The 15160-nt window shown below is 31.9% G+C and overlaps 1 protein-coding gene across 4 annotated transcripts in view; it reads right to left on the minus strand.

The window, feature by feature from the left end:
• LOC145277924 (piezo-type mechanosensitive ion channel component 1-like) overlaps positions 1 to 15160 on the minus strand; it is a 562742-nt gene that overhangs the window by 199557 nt on the left and 348025 nt on the right. For all 4 annotated transcript variants that reach the window (XM_080129998.1, XM_080129997.1, XM_080129996.1 and 1 more), the window contains 7 exons: positions 13505 to 13656; positions 12194 to 12367; positions 11028 to 11144; positions 10196 to 10396; positions 7219 to 7420; positions 2832 to 2924; positions 1112 to 1274 (listed from right to left, as the gene is read on the minus strand). In XM_080129998.1, coding sequence (XP_079986124.1) covers positions 1112 to 1274; positions 2832 to 2924; positions 7219 to 7420; positions 10196 to 10396; positions 11028 to 11144; positions 12194 to 12367; positions 13505 to 13656 — 1102 coding nt within the window. The remainder of the gene's footprint in view (positions 1 to 1111; positions 1275 to 2831; positions 2925 to 7218; positions 7421 to 10195; positions 10397 to 11027; positions 11145 to 12193; positions 12368 to 13504; positions 13657 to 15160) is intronic.

Here is a 15160-nt window from a genome sequence, read left to right on the forward strand (position 1 = left end):
TCATCAGGTATAGTATTCTAACAATGTTTCATCTGATTAATCTCTGACCTTATTCAGGTGCATCTAGTTAAACTTGGCAATCTTTCTGTAAACTCAAGAATCAAAACAGAAATTTGAATGGAACCCTTAATTTAAAACATGGGGGTAGTATGCTCTTGTCCCTTTAGCCATGTCCGCGTAAAAGTCTTAAACAATTCTGAGTTATAGCTGACTAAAGAAGAGTGTGGATTAAATTGTTTGAAATTCTGTGTAGATTATACACCTGAAGAATTGGACGAAATGTTGTGCGAATAACATTGAAGAACAGTAGTCCAAATAATACATATTACTAATTCTCATCTCAAAAACTCAGAAACCAGCCAATACTTATCAAATAGCAGCTTGCTACAGTCCCCAACTACAGTCCCCAACTACAGTCCCCAACTAGCCAAAATATAGAATTGGATTAAGAAAATTGCCTTGATTTTTTTTTTTATCAAATCACAAAGACCCAAGTTTGCCTTTGTACCGGAAAAATATCCAGTAAATAAAACGTTATTTTTTGCATTTCCATACACCAAACATGGATATAAATATCACTAAAACATCTGCTGGGTCATAAGCTTCATTTTGGTACCTAACTTGCCTGGGTGGGTTGCCTGTAGGCTGAGATAAACAGCATTACACACACACACACACACACACACAGAAAATCGAAGGGAGATAATACCTTCTGGTGAATACTTAAAAAATATCCAGTAAATAAAATGTTTAGTAAATCGTTATTTTTTTTTGCATTTTTTTTTGTTTTTAATTTCCATACACCAAACATGGATATAAATATCACTAAAACATCCGCTGAGTCATAAGCTTCATTTCGGTACCTAACTTGCCTGGGTGGGTTGCCTGTAGGCTGAGTTAAACTGCGTCGCACACACACACACTACGAAAATTTATAATAAGATATTACGCCTTAAAAGCATTAATAAATTTGAATAAAAAACAGCTATATCATATTAGACTGTAAGAAAAAAAAAGTGATTTTAATAAGTTTATAATTAACATAATAAATAAAAAAATAGAATAAAACGAAATAAGATTGTGCAAAAAGAGAAAAAAAAATGGTGCTTACGTGACGGTCGTAGTAAAATCTGGAACAGGAATTTCATTATTGCTTTCAACCTCTGAAAGAATATCTTTGTTACTGCCACCACCATATTCCTCTGCATAGCTTTGAGATTCTAGGTAGAAGACACGCCATTGCAGACAGGCAAACAGCAATTGGAAGAAGTCAGCTAGAAAGGAAGAAATCGGGAGGGGAAAACCTTTAAGTAGCCACATGCAAGTTTATGCCAATTGGTTGTTTTTGTTTTACGACATATCAACCATTTTTTAATGCTGAATGCAGTAATTTTGGAAAAAGTTTTTACGCTTCAAGTTCTTTATATCTTTGAATATTTATTCATGGAGTTTTGTTCGGTTGTTTTTTCTTGTTTTTTTTTTTTACAATATATCAACTCTTCATATTATTTAATGTTGAATCCGGTGATTTTGGCAAGTTTTATGCTTCAAGTTCTTTAAATATTTATTCATGATATTTAGTTGGATTATTTTGTAGAAAGTAAATTTTTGTTTTTGACTTTGCAGAACATGATTGAGTTTAGAAAAGAGAAAGGGAAAAAAACAACATCAATGTTTAGTGCATTTTAGATCAGGGCGTCAGTATCTTTAGACAGCCTGATCTGGCAGCACCAGATTATGTGCATATTAACAATGACAAAGTAAAATTGTTAAATGGAAAAAAATGCATGCATTGCTTAAATTCTTTTTTTTTCTATAATTTTGTCTTTCATATAAGTTTTTTTTTCTTACTCTGACATTGATATTAAAAGCCTACTTTCTCTATTTAAAAATTATTAAAATGAACTTCATAATATACTCAGTCATGGATATGTGAAAGACTACATGAAGGTTAAATAATTTACATATTTCCTTGAAAAACGAGCATTAATCAACTATTCATTTTTTATGGCTTCTTATTAGGTAGTTGGTTTCATTTAACTATTACACTGAATTTTATTCATGAATAGTTTATACATAATTGCGTAGAATTTAGAATGGAAACGTTTTAGCACATGGAAATGTTTATACATATATAACATTTGTGCGTGTGTGTGTGTGTGTATGTGTGAAACATCCCTACCAAACTCCTCTGAATAATTTGATTTAGAAACTTGAAATTTGATATATAGGTTATTTAGACTGATTTGGGTTTTAGTCAGTAAAATAGCTGCCATGGGATTAAAAGTGAAATAAAACAGTTGACCTGGGAGGAGTAAATCGATTAATTCCAGAGCTTGAATACATATGCATTTTTAGCTGAAAATCGCATAATTATATATCTCTCTCTCATATATATATATATATATATATATGAGAGAGAGTACAATATAATAATCAACAGAGAATTTGCTCTATAATAATATGAAATCTACATGAATTCAAATTTAAACATATTTTACGAGCAGACAATGTTGGGTGGCCAACTAGTTCATATATATATTACTGTACTTTTAACCAAACTTTTATGTGAATCTAAAATTGAATAATATATACTTATTAGGTTTTAATGAACGTTTTGTTCATTTTCAAGGCTCAATGAAAAAACAAAAATTATCATTAATTCTTCACGACGATCATGTATCAATAAACATTTTAATGCTATGTTCATTAAATTTCTAAACTGAAGATAGACCCAGTCCCTCTCTGATTTCTTATCTTGAAGCACGTCTAAATCGCACAAATGAATTATTAAAACTTTTTAGACATGATTGATGAAAAGGTTTTCTTACCGAGGAGGACATAAGCTGATGGTGGAGAGGTATAACTTGGTAAGAAAAGCCATTGTTGTAGTGACAATTTCAAGGTATCACTCCATGGATAATCTGGAAAAGAAAAGGGAAATAAATTTACTAATGATAAATGGAGCCATTCATAATACAAATATTTCTACAGCAGACTTTTTATACCATTAAAAATAGGGTAAGGGTTATAGCCTGTTGACTTAAAATGAGCACTTTATGGCAAATTGATTGTTGAATAATTAATTTATGCTCATTTTTGCACTAAATACTAATCTATCAATCCCTAAATGTATATCAAACATATACCATAATTATTTTGTACCTTATAGAGATCAGCCTACTAGTTTCAGAGAAAAAATGGAACAGAAAGACAGATATACAAAGATAAATGTAATATTAAAATCATGTGACCATTTTTTTTTTTTTTTTTTTTTTTAAACTTTTTAGGGTGCTTATACAGCATTGAGCATATATGAAAATTGCATTCCAAGTAAAAATTCTGTGATATACCTGCATATCATGCAAAAATAAATATCCTCATCAAAAATTAGGAAAAATTATCAAGTAGAATTTTAATTAAAAAAATCCATTTCCATACTTTGCCAATTCATTATTACTTGGTTAAATGACAAATTGACTTATCTCTCTTTGCTTTACAGGATTTCCACTTTTATTCATGGCAGATCAGCAAAATAGAAAAACTGATTTTTATCTGTAATTGTAGCACAGTCACAAATAGCAAACTATTTTCTATTGTATATCAATGCCTCCCCCCCCACCCACATCACCCGATCAATCCAGTAGCTACTGATCAATCAGCAAGTATGAGTGTCAATGGGCAGAGAGAAATCAACCATCAGCAAAGACGGACACACTATCTTACTAAAAACATTCTACTACCACCCTCATCAATTGCTAGGACTTCTTTTATTGGATACATTTTCAGCTCAGATCATCAGTGTTTCATTCTGTGATATTTTATGTCACCCAATATAACCTTCCATAGGTAAATACTCCCTCCAGTGCAGAATCTTATTTTCCCAGTGCTTTGAATGGCTGAATAAAATCCTATTCATGAAATATTATAATATAATACCCAAACACTAAACAAACATGGTATCTACTAGTATCTAGTCTGTTTAAAAGTTTTTACTGGTTTGGAGAAGGGGCATTTTAATCTCTTAATTTATTTTATTCATATTGTTATTACCTAAACATATCACCATGATTAATTTATAACTTTTTCTTTCATTTTATTAATATTCTCACCCATGTAATATTCTCACCCATGTTGACCTGAAAATGACCTTCTATAGTCAGCAGAAAAAGGTTAATCTTCCACCATGATAATGCTCATCCTCACACAGCACCATCGACCAAAGATCTAGGAGAATTTGATTGGGAAATCTGCATATTCTCTTGACCTCACTCCCTTAGGTTATCATTTTGAGGATCATAAAACAATTTAAATAAACTTGGTTTAAAATCACGAAACGGGATTGAACCTGACTAACATTCATATTACACATCAAAACTTAAAGAATTTTACAAGTGCGGCATTTATAAGCTTCTTGAATTAATATGACAAATGGAATAAGGTTATAGAGAGCAAAGGCTGTTATTGTTATGAATAAAGGTTTTCGAAAATAGTTTTTCATTTTCAAGAAGAAATTTTAAATTGACAAAAAGTTTTGCACTGGCCTGATATATTAATAAAAAAAAATTTTTTAAATGAAAGGAATATATTATGATAATAACACTTGTATTGATTTGGCCAAATAAACCCAAACTGAATCTAGACAAAAAAAAAGTGAAGCATGCATTGTCCACCGTGAGTGCACAGTGAACGATGCATAAAAAAATGACTATGTTCAGCATTTGCATCTCCTCCCCATTTAGCCCCAAAAGTCCCCAAGGCCTTAACATATCTAAATTTGAGTTCAGCACCATGCAAAACTGCTAAATAGATATACAGAAAATTTTGGATAAATATGGTAAAATAGTCCCAAAAAATGGAGTGTTTTTATTAGCCCTAAAAGAGCCCCTGGAGCACGCCTAAGAGTTATCTTGAAGTATAGACAAACAAAATTATATAGAAATCAGTTAGTTACAACTTTTCAGAAAGTTTTATAAAAATCCAAGGCATCAAATTTTTTTTAATAAGCACAAAAGTGTCAATTTTAACCATTGTAACCTGAAAGGCAGTTGGGGGGAGGAGGGTGGGGAGTTTTCCCAGAAAATCCGTTCTGTTACTTTTTTACTCATATCATGTTTATTGCTTGTGCAAAATTTCAAAAAATTCCAAGGTGTAGTTATTGAGAAAAGTGCGGACAGACAAACGGACGAACGGACGAACAGACAAGGGTGAATTTACAGATCCACTCTCCTTTTGGCCAAATGAACCCAAACTGAACCTAGACCAAAAAATTGAATGGAAGAGAAAAATAGATGTTTACAAGATTAAATTCTATAAAAGAGACAGATTTGTTTCTTAAGCCAAAGAATACATAAGCTCACCTCTTAAAAATTTACTTTCACCATGACTAACATTAGTGCAAATTTTTTTAAAAATCCAAGGCATGGTTACTGAGAAAAATGTGAACAGATGAACAATTTGGAGGCAATGTTACCCATATAATGTCCCTGAGGGAGGCAATCAGAGTTATTCTAGAAAATCCGTTCTGGCAAAAATTTACTATCACCATGACTAATGTTTGTGCAAATCTTTTTAAAAATCCAAGGCGTGGTTATTGAGATGAGTGTGAACAAACGGATCGGAGTGAATTACCAAGTCCAATCGCTCCTTTGGTAGGGGACCAAAAACGAAGAACTAAATGAAGTGGCATTCACCCAAAGGGGATTAAACTTGATTCCTCTGAAAGAGGAAATTTCTAGGGAATATTACATTCACAAGCGGTCAGGAGTTGTATGTATATCTAGTCAGAGGAGATGACGATGTTAGATTTTGCAGTAAAGTGTCAACATCCTCCCACATACAGTGCCTGGTATTCCCAAATAGTAACCAATCCCGTACTGACCAAACTTAACGTTACTTAACTTTGATGATATAATGGGAGCCAGTGTGTCGAAATGATTATGTCGGAGTGGTATATAACCAAGATCTATGTAAGAACATTTGTAAGAAAGGAGGAGGGAGGGTGAAAAGATAATGATCAGGCAAAGGTTATAGGTGGCAATATTGAGTTTGGAATTTGAATCAATTTTTGAAATCATTTCAGAATCATTCTATTGAAAGTTTCTATTTCTAGTAATCAAACCAGACATTCTGAAGCCACAAAAAAAGAGATCTTTTTTTAAGCAAGAATTTTGGGGAAAGCGTTCTTCATAACAGAATAAAAACTGAAAAAGCAAAAAAGTTTTTTATTCCATTTAACTTTAGTTTACTAGACCACCTAACAAAATTTTTGAATGAGACTAAACTATTAAGTTTCTGAACTTTTGAGAGGAGGATTAATTATTGATATCATTTGGATTCTTCAGGCTACTGTTCTCATTTTAAGTGTTATTTTTCAATGTAACCTATGATCTTCAGGTGTATCTTGTTCAACTCTGAAATTTTTCTGTCAAACTGAAGAAAATTTCAAACAAAACCTTTTATTTAATCCACAGGGATAGCATGCTCTCATTCTACCAGTCATAACTGGGTAGAAGTCTCAACTAATTTGCAATTGTATTTTTGAGTACCGCCTGCAAGGATCCATGGCATAGTGGATAAAGTACTTAATATCTATTAATAAAGAATAAAAAATTCAGTTGTAAATTACTCTTCTGGAGGTTGAAAGGTTCAATCCTCAGTGTGGGTGACACTCAAAATACAACTGTGAATTACTTAGGACTTCTATCCAGTCATGGTTGACAGAACAAAAGCATGCTTTCCCTGCGGATTAAATAAAATGCTCCATTCGAAATTCCATGCAGATTTACAAAGTCAACAGAAAGATTTGTAGATTTGTCAAGAGAGATCTTAAGATTGGAGGTTACATCAACTGAAACATAAAAATAATGCTCAAGCTGAGAGCAGTAGTCCAAAGAAACCAAATACTATGAATAGACAGAACTGCCTGCCTGTGGAACACTGTTCCACTGTCCTGCTTCCTGGTCGAATACAACACGGTAGCCTTCTAATTCAATGTAAACAAGTTCTTGTTGAGCCATCCTCATAAATAATCAAATTCTATCCAATTTACAACATTAACAATTACTACACTACCACCTTACATTCATTAACCCTTAACATCGAGTGGCCTCCAGGCCTTGATAAGTGGTGACTCAAGTAATAAAAAAAAAAAAGAAGTAAAATAGTTAACATTAACAAAGAAATGTAAATAGGATAATTGCTAAACAAATTACTCACGTAGACAAAGTCCAAGTGGGAAGCCAAGAGAAGACATGTATTGAAGTGGTAGTAGAATCGTAAGGACAATGACATAAATGGGCCAGAGGTAGGCATTGCCCCGACGATTCAATAACAGCAATACTCCCAGAAATAATGCATAGAGCACCGAATAAGCATCAACACGAACACTGATCGTAATGGCTGTCACGATGTAACAGAGCTAAAATTACAATAAAAAGAATAAAGAAAATCATTTTTTATAGCTTTTTAATTTAGAATTTTATCAAATTGGAATACATTTTTTAAAACATCAATTTATTTAAAACATCTAATAAAATATTTATGATAAAATTTTACTTTTTTTTTTGTTTTACAAACTAAAAAAAAAAAAAAAGCAAAACCAAAAAAAACCCTCAAAATTTTGTATTTTTTTTTTTTTTTTTTTTTTTAAATTCGCACCAGTCACGCACATATCGCTTCAGACTGACAACAACTGTTTATAACCATGAAGAGCTTACCCCTTGGGATTAATATCAGAAAAATGAAGAGGCAAAAGAAAATAGTTTTCTTTGAAAAAGATTTCTTCTACCAAAAGTCTCAGAAAAAAAAAAAAAAATGATTTTGATAATTTAATAAAATATTTGGCTTTCCAAAAGTTTTAAATTAACCTTATAAAATGGTTTCCAAGATGTGACCAAACTGTTAAACATTTTATTTCTTTTACGCAATTAAATATGAACACATTAGAAAGACTTGAGATTTTTTAAAATTTACATAAAAAGTCTTTACAGAATACAAGAGAATATTCTTTTCATTATTTTGACTCAAGTATATATCAGTTAATATTTTATGTTTTTAGATAGAGTGATGTGGTTCTCGATTGATTAACTGTGTCAGATATATACTCGAGAGTCAAAACAATGATAATATTCTCTTGTCACAGCCTTAATAATAAGCACTGTTGATACGGAATACAAAATTAAAAAATTTAACGGTTTAAAAACCAAACAAGTGCAAAATCTCTTCCAATAAATAAATATTTATTAATCTATAAATATAAAAGCAAAAATTTTTGTTTGTGTGTGTGTGTGTGTTTTCGTGTATGCCCAAGAAAGGCTTTTCTCCGAGAAGCAATCAGTCACCCCACAACTTAAAACTTTTTATATCGCGCCTAAATGATAATATCTACAAGTTCACAACCGAGGCCGCCTGTCTATTTAATTTGCCCGACTTTGAAAAGAAATATTCAACAATTTTCGATCGCCGCATGTGCATTAAGCTTTTTCATATAAAAAAAGAAGCGAACAGACTCGCGGTAAATAAAACACTGTCCCGCACTCAAAGTTGACGTTATTAACTCGTCAAAAACGGACACCTACCGTTAAACATTGCATGTTTTTTTTTCACACTTTATTATTTTTCAAATGCGTGTCAAGGCTTCGTTTATCTTTTAAAACAAACACCCGGACAACGATTTTTCTTTTTATTTACCCAAAAACACCACATACAAACACCCGAGCAACACCGGGTACCCCCCGCTAGTAAAAACTAAATTTGATATTTCGATTCATGATAGAACCTTCAACAGGAAAACAGTTTTTTTTAATTTTATTTTTTTTTTACATGCTATGGCGATGGTAATGCTTGGCACATCTTCCTTCAGATGTTGGTGAAGTACAAGGTTCAGTAGAAGATGCTGGTCAAATGTGGTGCTACAAAGACCTTTCTTTTTTTCTGGACTGTGTGTGATAGAGAGAGACTAGTAGAATTTGATAAGAGCTGTCGCTATTCCTTTATATATTATGTATACTAGAAAGAAAAATCCTGAAAGCATTATTAAACTCCAAATGGTTTTACAATAACTGCTATGACTAAACTCAGAATATGATGGAACAACAATGAATAAAAAAAGAGAACATTGGTAGCTGCCACAGGTTATCTATACAATAAAATTTTTATCTGCCTATATGATTGTAACAGCTATTTCATGAGGAGTGTAAATGGGTCAATCCGCACCGTGGGGATATTTATGGAATGACTTATGTCCTGGCACAATAATTAGCTCCCCATTTAGTAAATGGGGTAAAATGAAACATCCTCTTCAGATCAAGGTATTAATATTACGTCTGCTGGACGGGTCTTATGTTTGAGTTCTCTCAGGGTTTTTATTGTAATTAATTTCCTCCTTAGAATTAATTATATAGGCTGTGATTTAAGGGTTGGAATTATAGCCTTGTAGGCATTGTAGTCCTGAACAAACTACATGTTTTTATAAAAAGATATTCTTTTATTTTATTTTAATATTTTAAGAACTCGTGGCCTGCAACTGTCCCTGGCAAGTCGCACTTTTAGTGACTGCCACCCACGGGGTTAGAATTCTAACTGCTCAGAACCGAATCCTGATTTCAACTTCTTGGGAACGAAGTTCCAGTTCAAACTGATCTAACAGAGTTAGAGCTTCAACTTATCAACAAATCTTACAAAATGAGAGAGAGAGTACATATTTTGTAATAAAATTTTAAGATTTTTTTTTTTAAGGCTAATGCCTCTAGCAAAACTGATTTCAGCCATATTGGTCCAGCTTTTTCAACTGTTAACCTTGATTGCATAAACAACCTGGCCTGCTGATGTGCTGTTGACATTTCAAAACGCCAACAGCACCAGATTGATTTTACTTGTTTCTCCCGAGAATAAGGAAATACGGATATAAGGCTTTTTACAGATATAAGGCTCCCCAAAAGAGCTCTTCACCATTGTGCCTAATGATGAGCTGCAGTCTGAATAATCTGCTGGAGACAAGCATTGCTTCCTTGTAATGCTTTACATATGGAAGTACCATAAAAGCCTGACCAAATTATGAAGAGAAAAGTTTAAAAAAAAAAAAAAAAAAAAAAAAAAATTTTTTTAAATCAAAAGAATTTTTTAATCAATATTTTTTAATTAAAAAAAGAAATAAAAAAAATAGAATGGATTCTAGTTCCACAAATGAACTTACCTCAAGACCAAATTTGTAGAAGAAATAATTAGCGAAATACTTCAAGCATTCTACTATTCCTGTATCGGCATCTGCACGCTTAACTTGGGTAAAGATGATTCCCACACTTGGCTTCTTGTACTTTGGATGATTGTAATGTTGTTCTTGGTGATAGCGTACGATTGACTGTAATGCAATCACTATCAAAATGGCTACATAATTCTGTCAAAGAAAGAGCAAACAAATTTTGCTTTTAAATAAATTTAAACTGTATTTTATTCTTTCAACTTTGGAAAATAAACAAACACCTTTTATAGTGGAATGAAATTATTTGTAAATAAGCTTAGTGCTTATAAAATTTTTCAGTGCTTGTGAAAAATTCCCCTTATATTAAAAAACAAAAATACAGAAAACCCTTAATGATGTACATATCTGATCTAATCATATTCCAAAAATTAGGTAAATTAGTCAAGTTTTCTTTTCATATGAATTTTTAAAGGAAATCATTCCAAAAGCTAATTTAAGTGATTAATCAAAAGATAAAACTGACCCTGCAAGTTTGAATTATAGTTGAGTAATCTTCCTTTATTTCTTCAAAATGGTGAAATGAGACAGTTCCTTCTCGTTTACTCATAAAATTTGATTCTCTTAGTTAAAAATAAAAGTAATTGGTCAATTACATGATTTTTGGAATATGACATTTTTGTATATGATACAGAAGTTGTTTTTTTTTTTACTTTTTAATATAGGAAGAAACAATTCTTGTGTATCTGGTAGCATATAACAGAACTGTCGATTGAATAAATACAGGAAAAGTCTATTTTTTGGTGTTTAAAGGTAAAAAATAACAAACCTTAAGATAATCTGGTAAGTTTGCTGATGTCACTTTATCCAGGCCAATCCAACTATGATTCTCAATTGTATGGTTGAATGGATATGCAGCCGGAATCGTGTCATTTCCAGATTGGATCTGAAAAACAAATTTTTTAAAAATTATGGAAATAAGATAATTATAATAAAAAATATTCTGGCATGAAAAAAAAATTTTTTTTCAAAAAAAAAAATAAAATAAAATAAAATAATAAAAATAAAAAAATAAAAGTAGATACAAAAAAGTTTTTAAAAAAAAGAAAAGATATTCCTATCCATTAATTTATAATTCAATTATTTATCAGAAAAATATTTTAAACCAAGTTAACTATTGCTGGACATAATGTCGCACCAGTAATTTATAACAGATGCATGATTAAGAAATATTATTAAATATCCAAGTCATGCGTATTGAAAGGTCATTTGACACAAGTAGTTGCACCTGATATCGACACATACCCGAGCTGGAAGAAAACACAACATTGTCAAAAATAGAATAATTGTTGGATCTACTGGAATGTCATTTGACAGTTCATTTGGTTAAGATACACATTTTGACAAATAAAATGTTCATTTATGCAAACACATGTTTGGTAAAGAAAGTGGAGTTAGTCACAAGGTAAGTAAACATGTTCATAGTGTGAATATGCATGTGAGTATTTGGTTGCGCGGCATAGTGTGTGTGTGGGCACGTGTGTGTGTGTGTTGGTTTAACTTGTTCTTATTTATGCATGCATAACTGAGTAGCAATTTGCTTCTGTTTGCCTGCCTATTGTTAGCATGTAGAAATGTGTGCACAAGATGGAGAAGTCCTTTCCATCTCTTCCAGCCAAAAAGCATGAGGGAGGGGAGACTTTCTGAAGTCCTGTTCTAAAAAAGAAGCTTACTACTTTCACATGTATGTGTTACTTTTCAGGGTTTGGAACAATTTTCATGCATGGAAAATATTTTCAGTTAACACGTTTCTGTGAAAACTTCCTTACGTTCGGGAGTGAGGAGGAAAGCAAAGTCCAATTAAGCGGAGAAGGAAAGAGTGTAACAATTAGAGCTATCTGCTTTTTAGCGTTAGTAAGAATCACTTTACGATTAAGTCACCACCATCTAAAGCGAGTGAAGAATGGGCAATAATTGGATAAAGTTGAAACTTACAGTACAGTTTGATTGCCAATCAGCAATTCTTGCAACTGACATCTGGAAAGATGCTTTCGCTAACAGAACCAATGCTGTCCACATCTGTAGAATGTGGGACAGCAACAGACGTCCTTTCGGTAGAGGCAGGAAGAAGGCCAACATTATCACGTAGACGGCACTAATGGCTGACACCTGAAATATAACATGGACAAAATATTGAGTACTTAAAATACAGCAATGATAATTATAAATAAAAAATCAACAAAAATGTTACTAAATATGTTGCATTCTTTTTTTTTTAATGTAGGAAAACTTCTTCGATATAAGGCTTTATACCAGATACAAGACAACTGCATTTTAAAGGGCAGTTAGAATCTTAAAAAGATCTCTCAGTTGGAATACATGAGATAGCAGGTGAATGTCTAGCATCCTGTACGATACCCAATCTCTGGTTAGAACAAGATAATTTAAAAAAGAAAAGGCCATTTGGGAGCATTTAAACGCTTTAAGCAAATATTCATTACAGACTGACTGAACACAGATTGCTATTTTACTGTGTGGGGAACTGTGAGTTCATGCCTTTTCTATGAATATTAGAGCATAAAAAACCATAATAGATCTGGTAAAATTTGGGACCAGCACAGCAGATTCATTTAACATTTAAAATTGCATTCCAAGAATATACTTGGTGAACAAAGTGCAAAGTAAATGCAAGCAATTGCACTCAAAGAATGGTTAGAATCTTAAAAAGATCTCTCGGTTGAAATGATTGAAATAGTGGGTAAATGCTTGGCATCCGGTAGAATGCCCCATTCCCAGATAAGAAAAAAAATTATAACCAAAAAAAAAAATAAAAATGACATAAAAACTTTTTAATATACTTATGTATCACGTAAAAAACTAAGTAACCTCAACAAAAAATTTTAAAAATTAATACAAATTTAATAAAAAAAATAAAAATCAGTTTTTGCTAATCCACCATTTATTATTAGTTGGCTAAATAACACTGAATTATCTCCCCCTGCTTTATGGGTATTTCTGCTCTCATTAATCTGGATTGAAAAAATTTGATAAAACTTATTTTTAATTAAACTTCTACTCTATAATTTTTCCTAATTTTTGGTTTAGATATCCATTTTTACCTAATATGTAGGTATATCAAGAATTTTCCCCTCTTAATTTATTTGAAACTGCGATTTTAACATGTGTAACTGAGATTATAACTTGTAACACTAGCTGTCTAAGGACCAAATTTTTAAAAAATTCTTTATCAAAACAAAATAAGTTTTCAATTTAACTGCTTTTATGGTTTAAATTTGAAACACTTACCTCCTCTGCAGCCACTACCATCACTGTCAAGCCGACCACTTTGAAGATGTGGATCTCAATCAACCTCCATAAATATTGTGATACGTAGTTCCATGTAGCACTTCCTTTTCTCCACACAATACGGAAGCGAATCACAAATTCTTTTCGCCAATCTGCATATTTAAAACATACATATATATGTATATATTCCATAACAAAAACAGACAATAATTAGAAACTTTTGTATACAAAAAAATATTTGATACTAAAAAAAAAAAATTTGTAAGAATAATTATTTCATCATATATATATATATATATATAATTTACAAGCACCTCTCCCCTGGCTCAGTGATGAAAGCCACTGATTAATTAGATGGTTGAAGGCTTGATCTCTGGTTTGATATGGATGCTAATCTAACTGTACTGAAACACTGCGATACAGTGAAACTGTCAGTGTATAATATATATATTTCTGTAGAAATGTTTTCTTATATATATTAAACCTTATTTAAGAAGCTCAATGTAATTACAGGGCAATATAGAGAATAAATGACAGAAACTATATTCCAAAATTCATGATGTTGACCATCTTATAATTTATTCGGAATAAAAGAATAAATTATAAGATGATCAACATCATGAATTTTGGAATATAATTTTTTGTCATTTATTCTATATATATATATATATATATCAGTTCCGGGTTATAAGGTATCCATGATTAAAAAAAACAATGAATATAACAAGGTTATCGACAATGCTCAATAAAAAGATCAAGATATCAGGTTGACAAGAAAGTTCTTTCGGTTTTTTAACTTTTAAATTCAAATGAACATATCTTGGCTCAAACAAAGATTTTTTGATCGAAATAAGCACCATTAAAATCAACACACTTTTGCGAACGCAAAAAAAAGTATTTATGCCAGTAATGTAAAAATCTTGTGTTCTGGTGGCAATAAAGTCGATAAAGGCATTTTGATATTGCTTAGTTTTTTAAAGCATTTCTCACGTAGAAAGTTGTCGAGATACTTGAAAAAGTGGTAGTCTGTAGGACAGAGGTCTGGAGAGTATGGCAAACAAGGAAGAGTTTCATAGTCCAATTAGTTCAACTTCTGCAGGGTCGGTTTACCAATATGTGGTCGGACATTGTCATGGAGGAGAATTGAGCCTTTTCTGTTGACTAATGCTGAGTGTTGTTGTCAAAGTTTCTGATGTATTTCATCGATTTGTTGACAGTACTTGTGTGATAATGGTCTCACCTGCATTCAAAAAATTAATGGATGAGACCAGTTGCAGACCACCAAAAAGACAGCATAACCTTCTTCTGGTGTAACACTGGCTTCAAGAAGTGTCTTGGAGCTTCGTCAGCACCTAACCAATGAGCTGAGCATCACCGGTTGTCATAAAAACCCCACTTTTCATCGCAAGTCGCAACCCAGTCAAGAAATAGTGTTCTTATTGCGTAAAAGGGAAGATGACACTTCATAACGCCATTTCTTTTGGTTGTTCCATTGGTGAGGCACCCATTTATCAAGTTTTTTTGTATATTTCCAATCTCTCTTGAGTGGTTGGAAATTGTTGTATACATTATGTCTAATTCAAGAGCAAGTTCTCGAACAATGTGGATTAGCTTCGACTAAGGCTCTTAATTGATCGTTTTCAACATCATCATCAA

This window comes from Euprymna scolopes, chromosome 6 (assembly GCF_053919585.1).
Source record: "Euprymna scolopes isolate OS-2025 chromosome 6, ASM5391958v1, whole genome shotgun sequence".
In the NCBI taxonomy this organism is placed as follows: Eukaryota; Metazoa; Mollusca; class Cephalopoda; order Sepiida; family Sepiolidae; genus Euprymna; species Euprymna scolopes.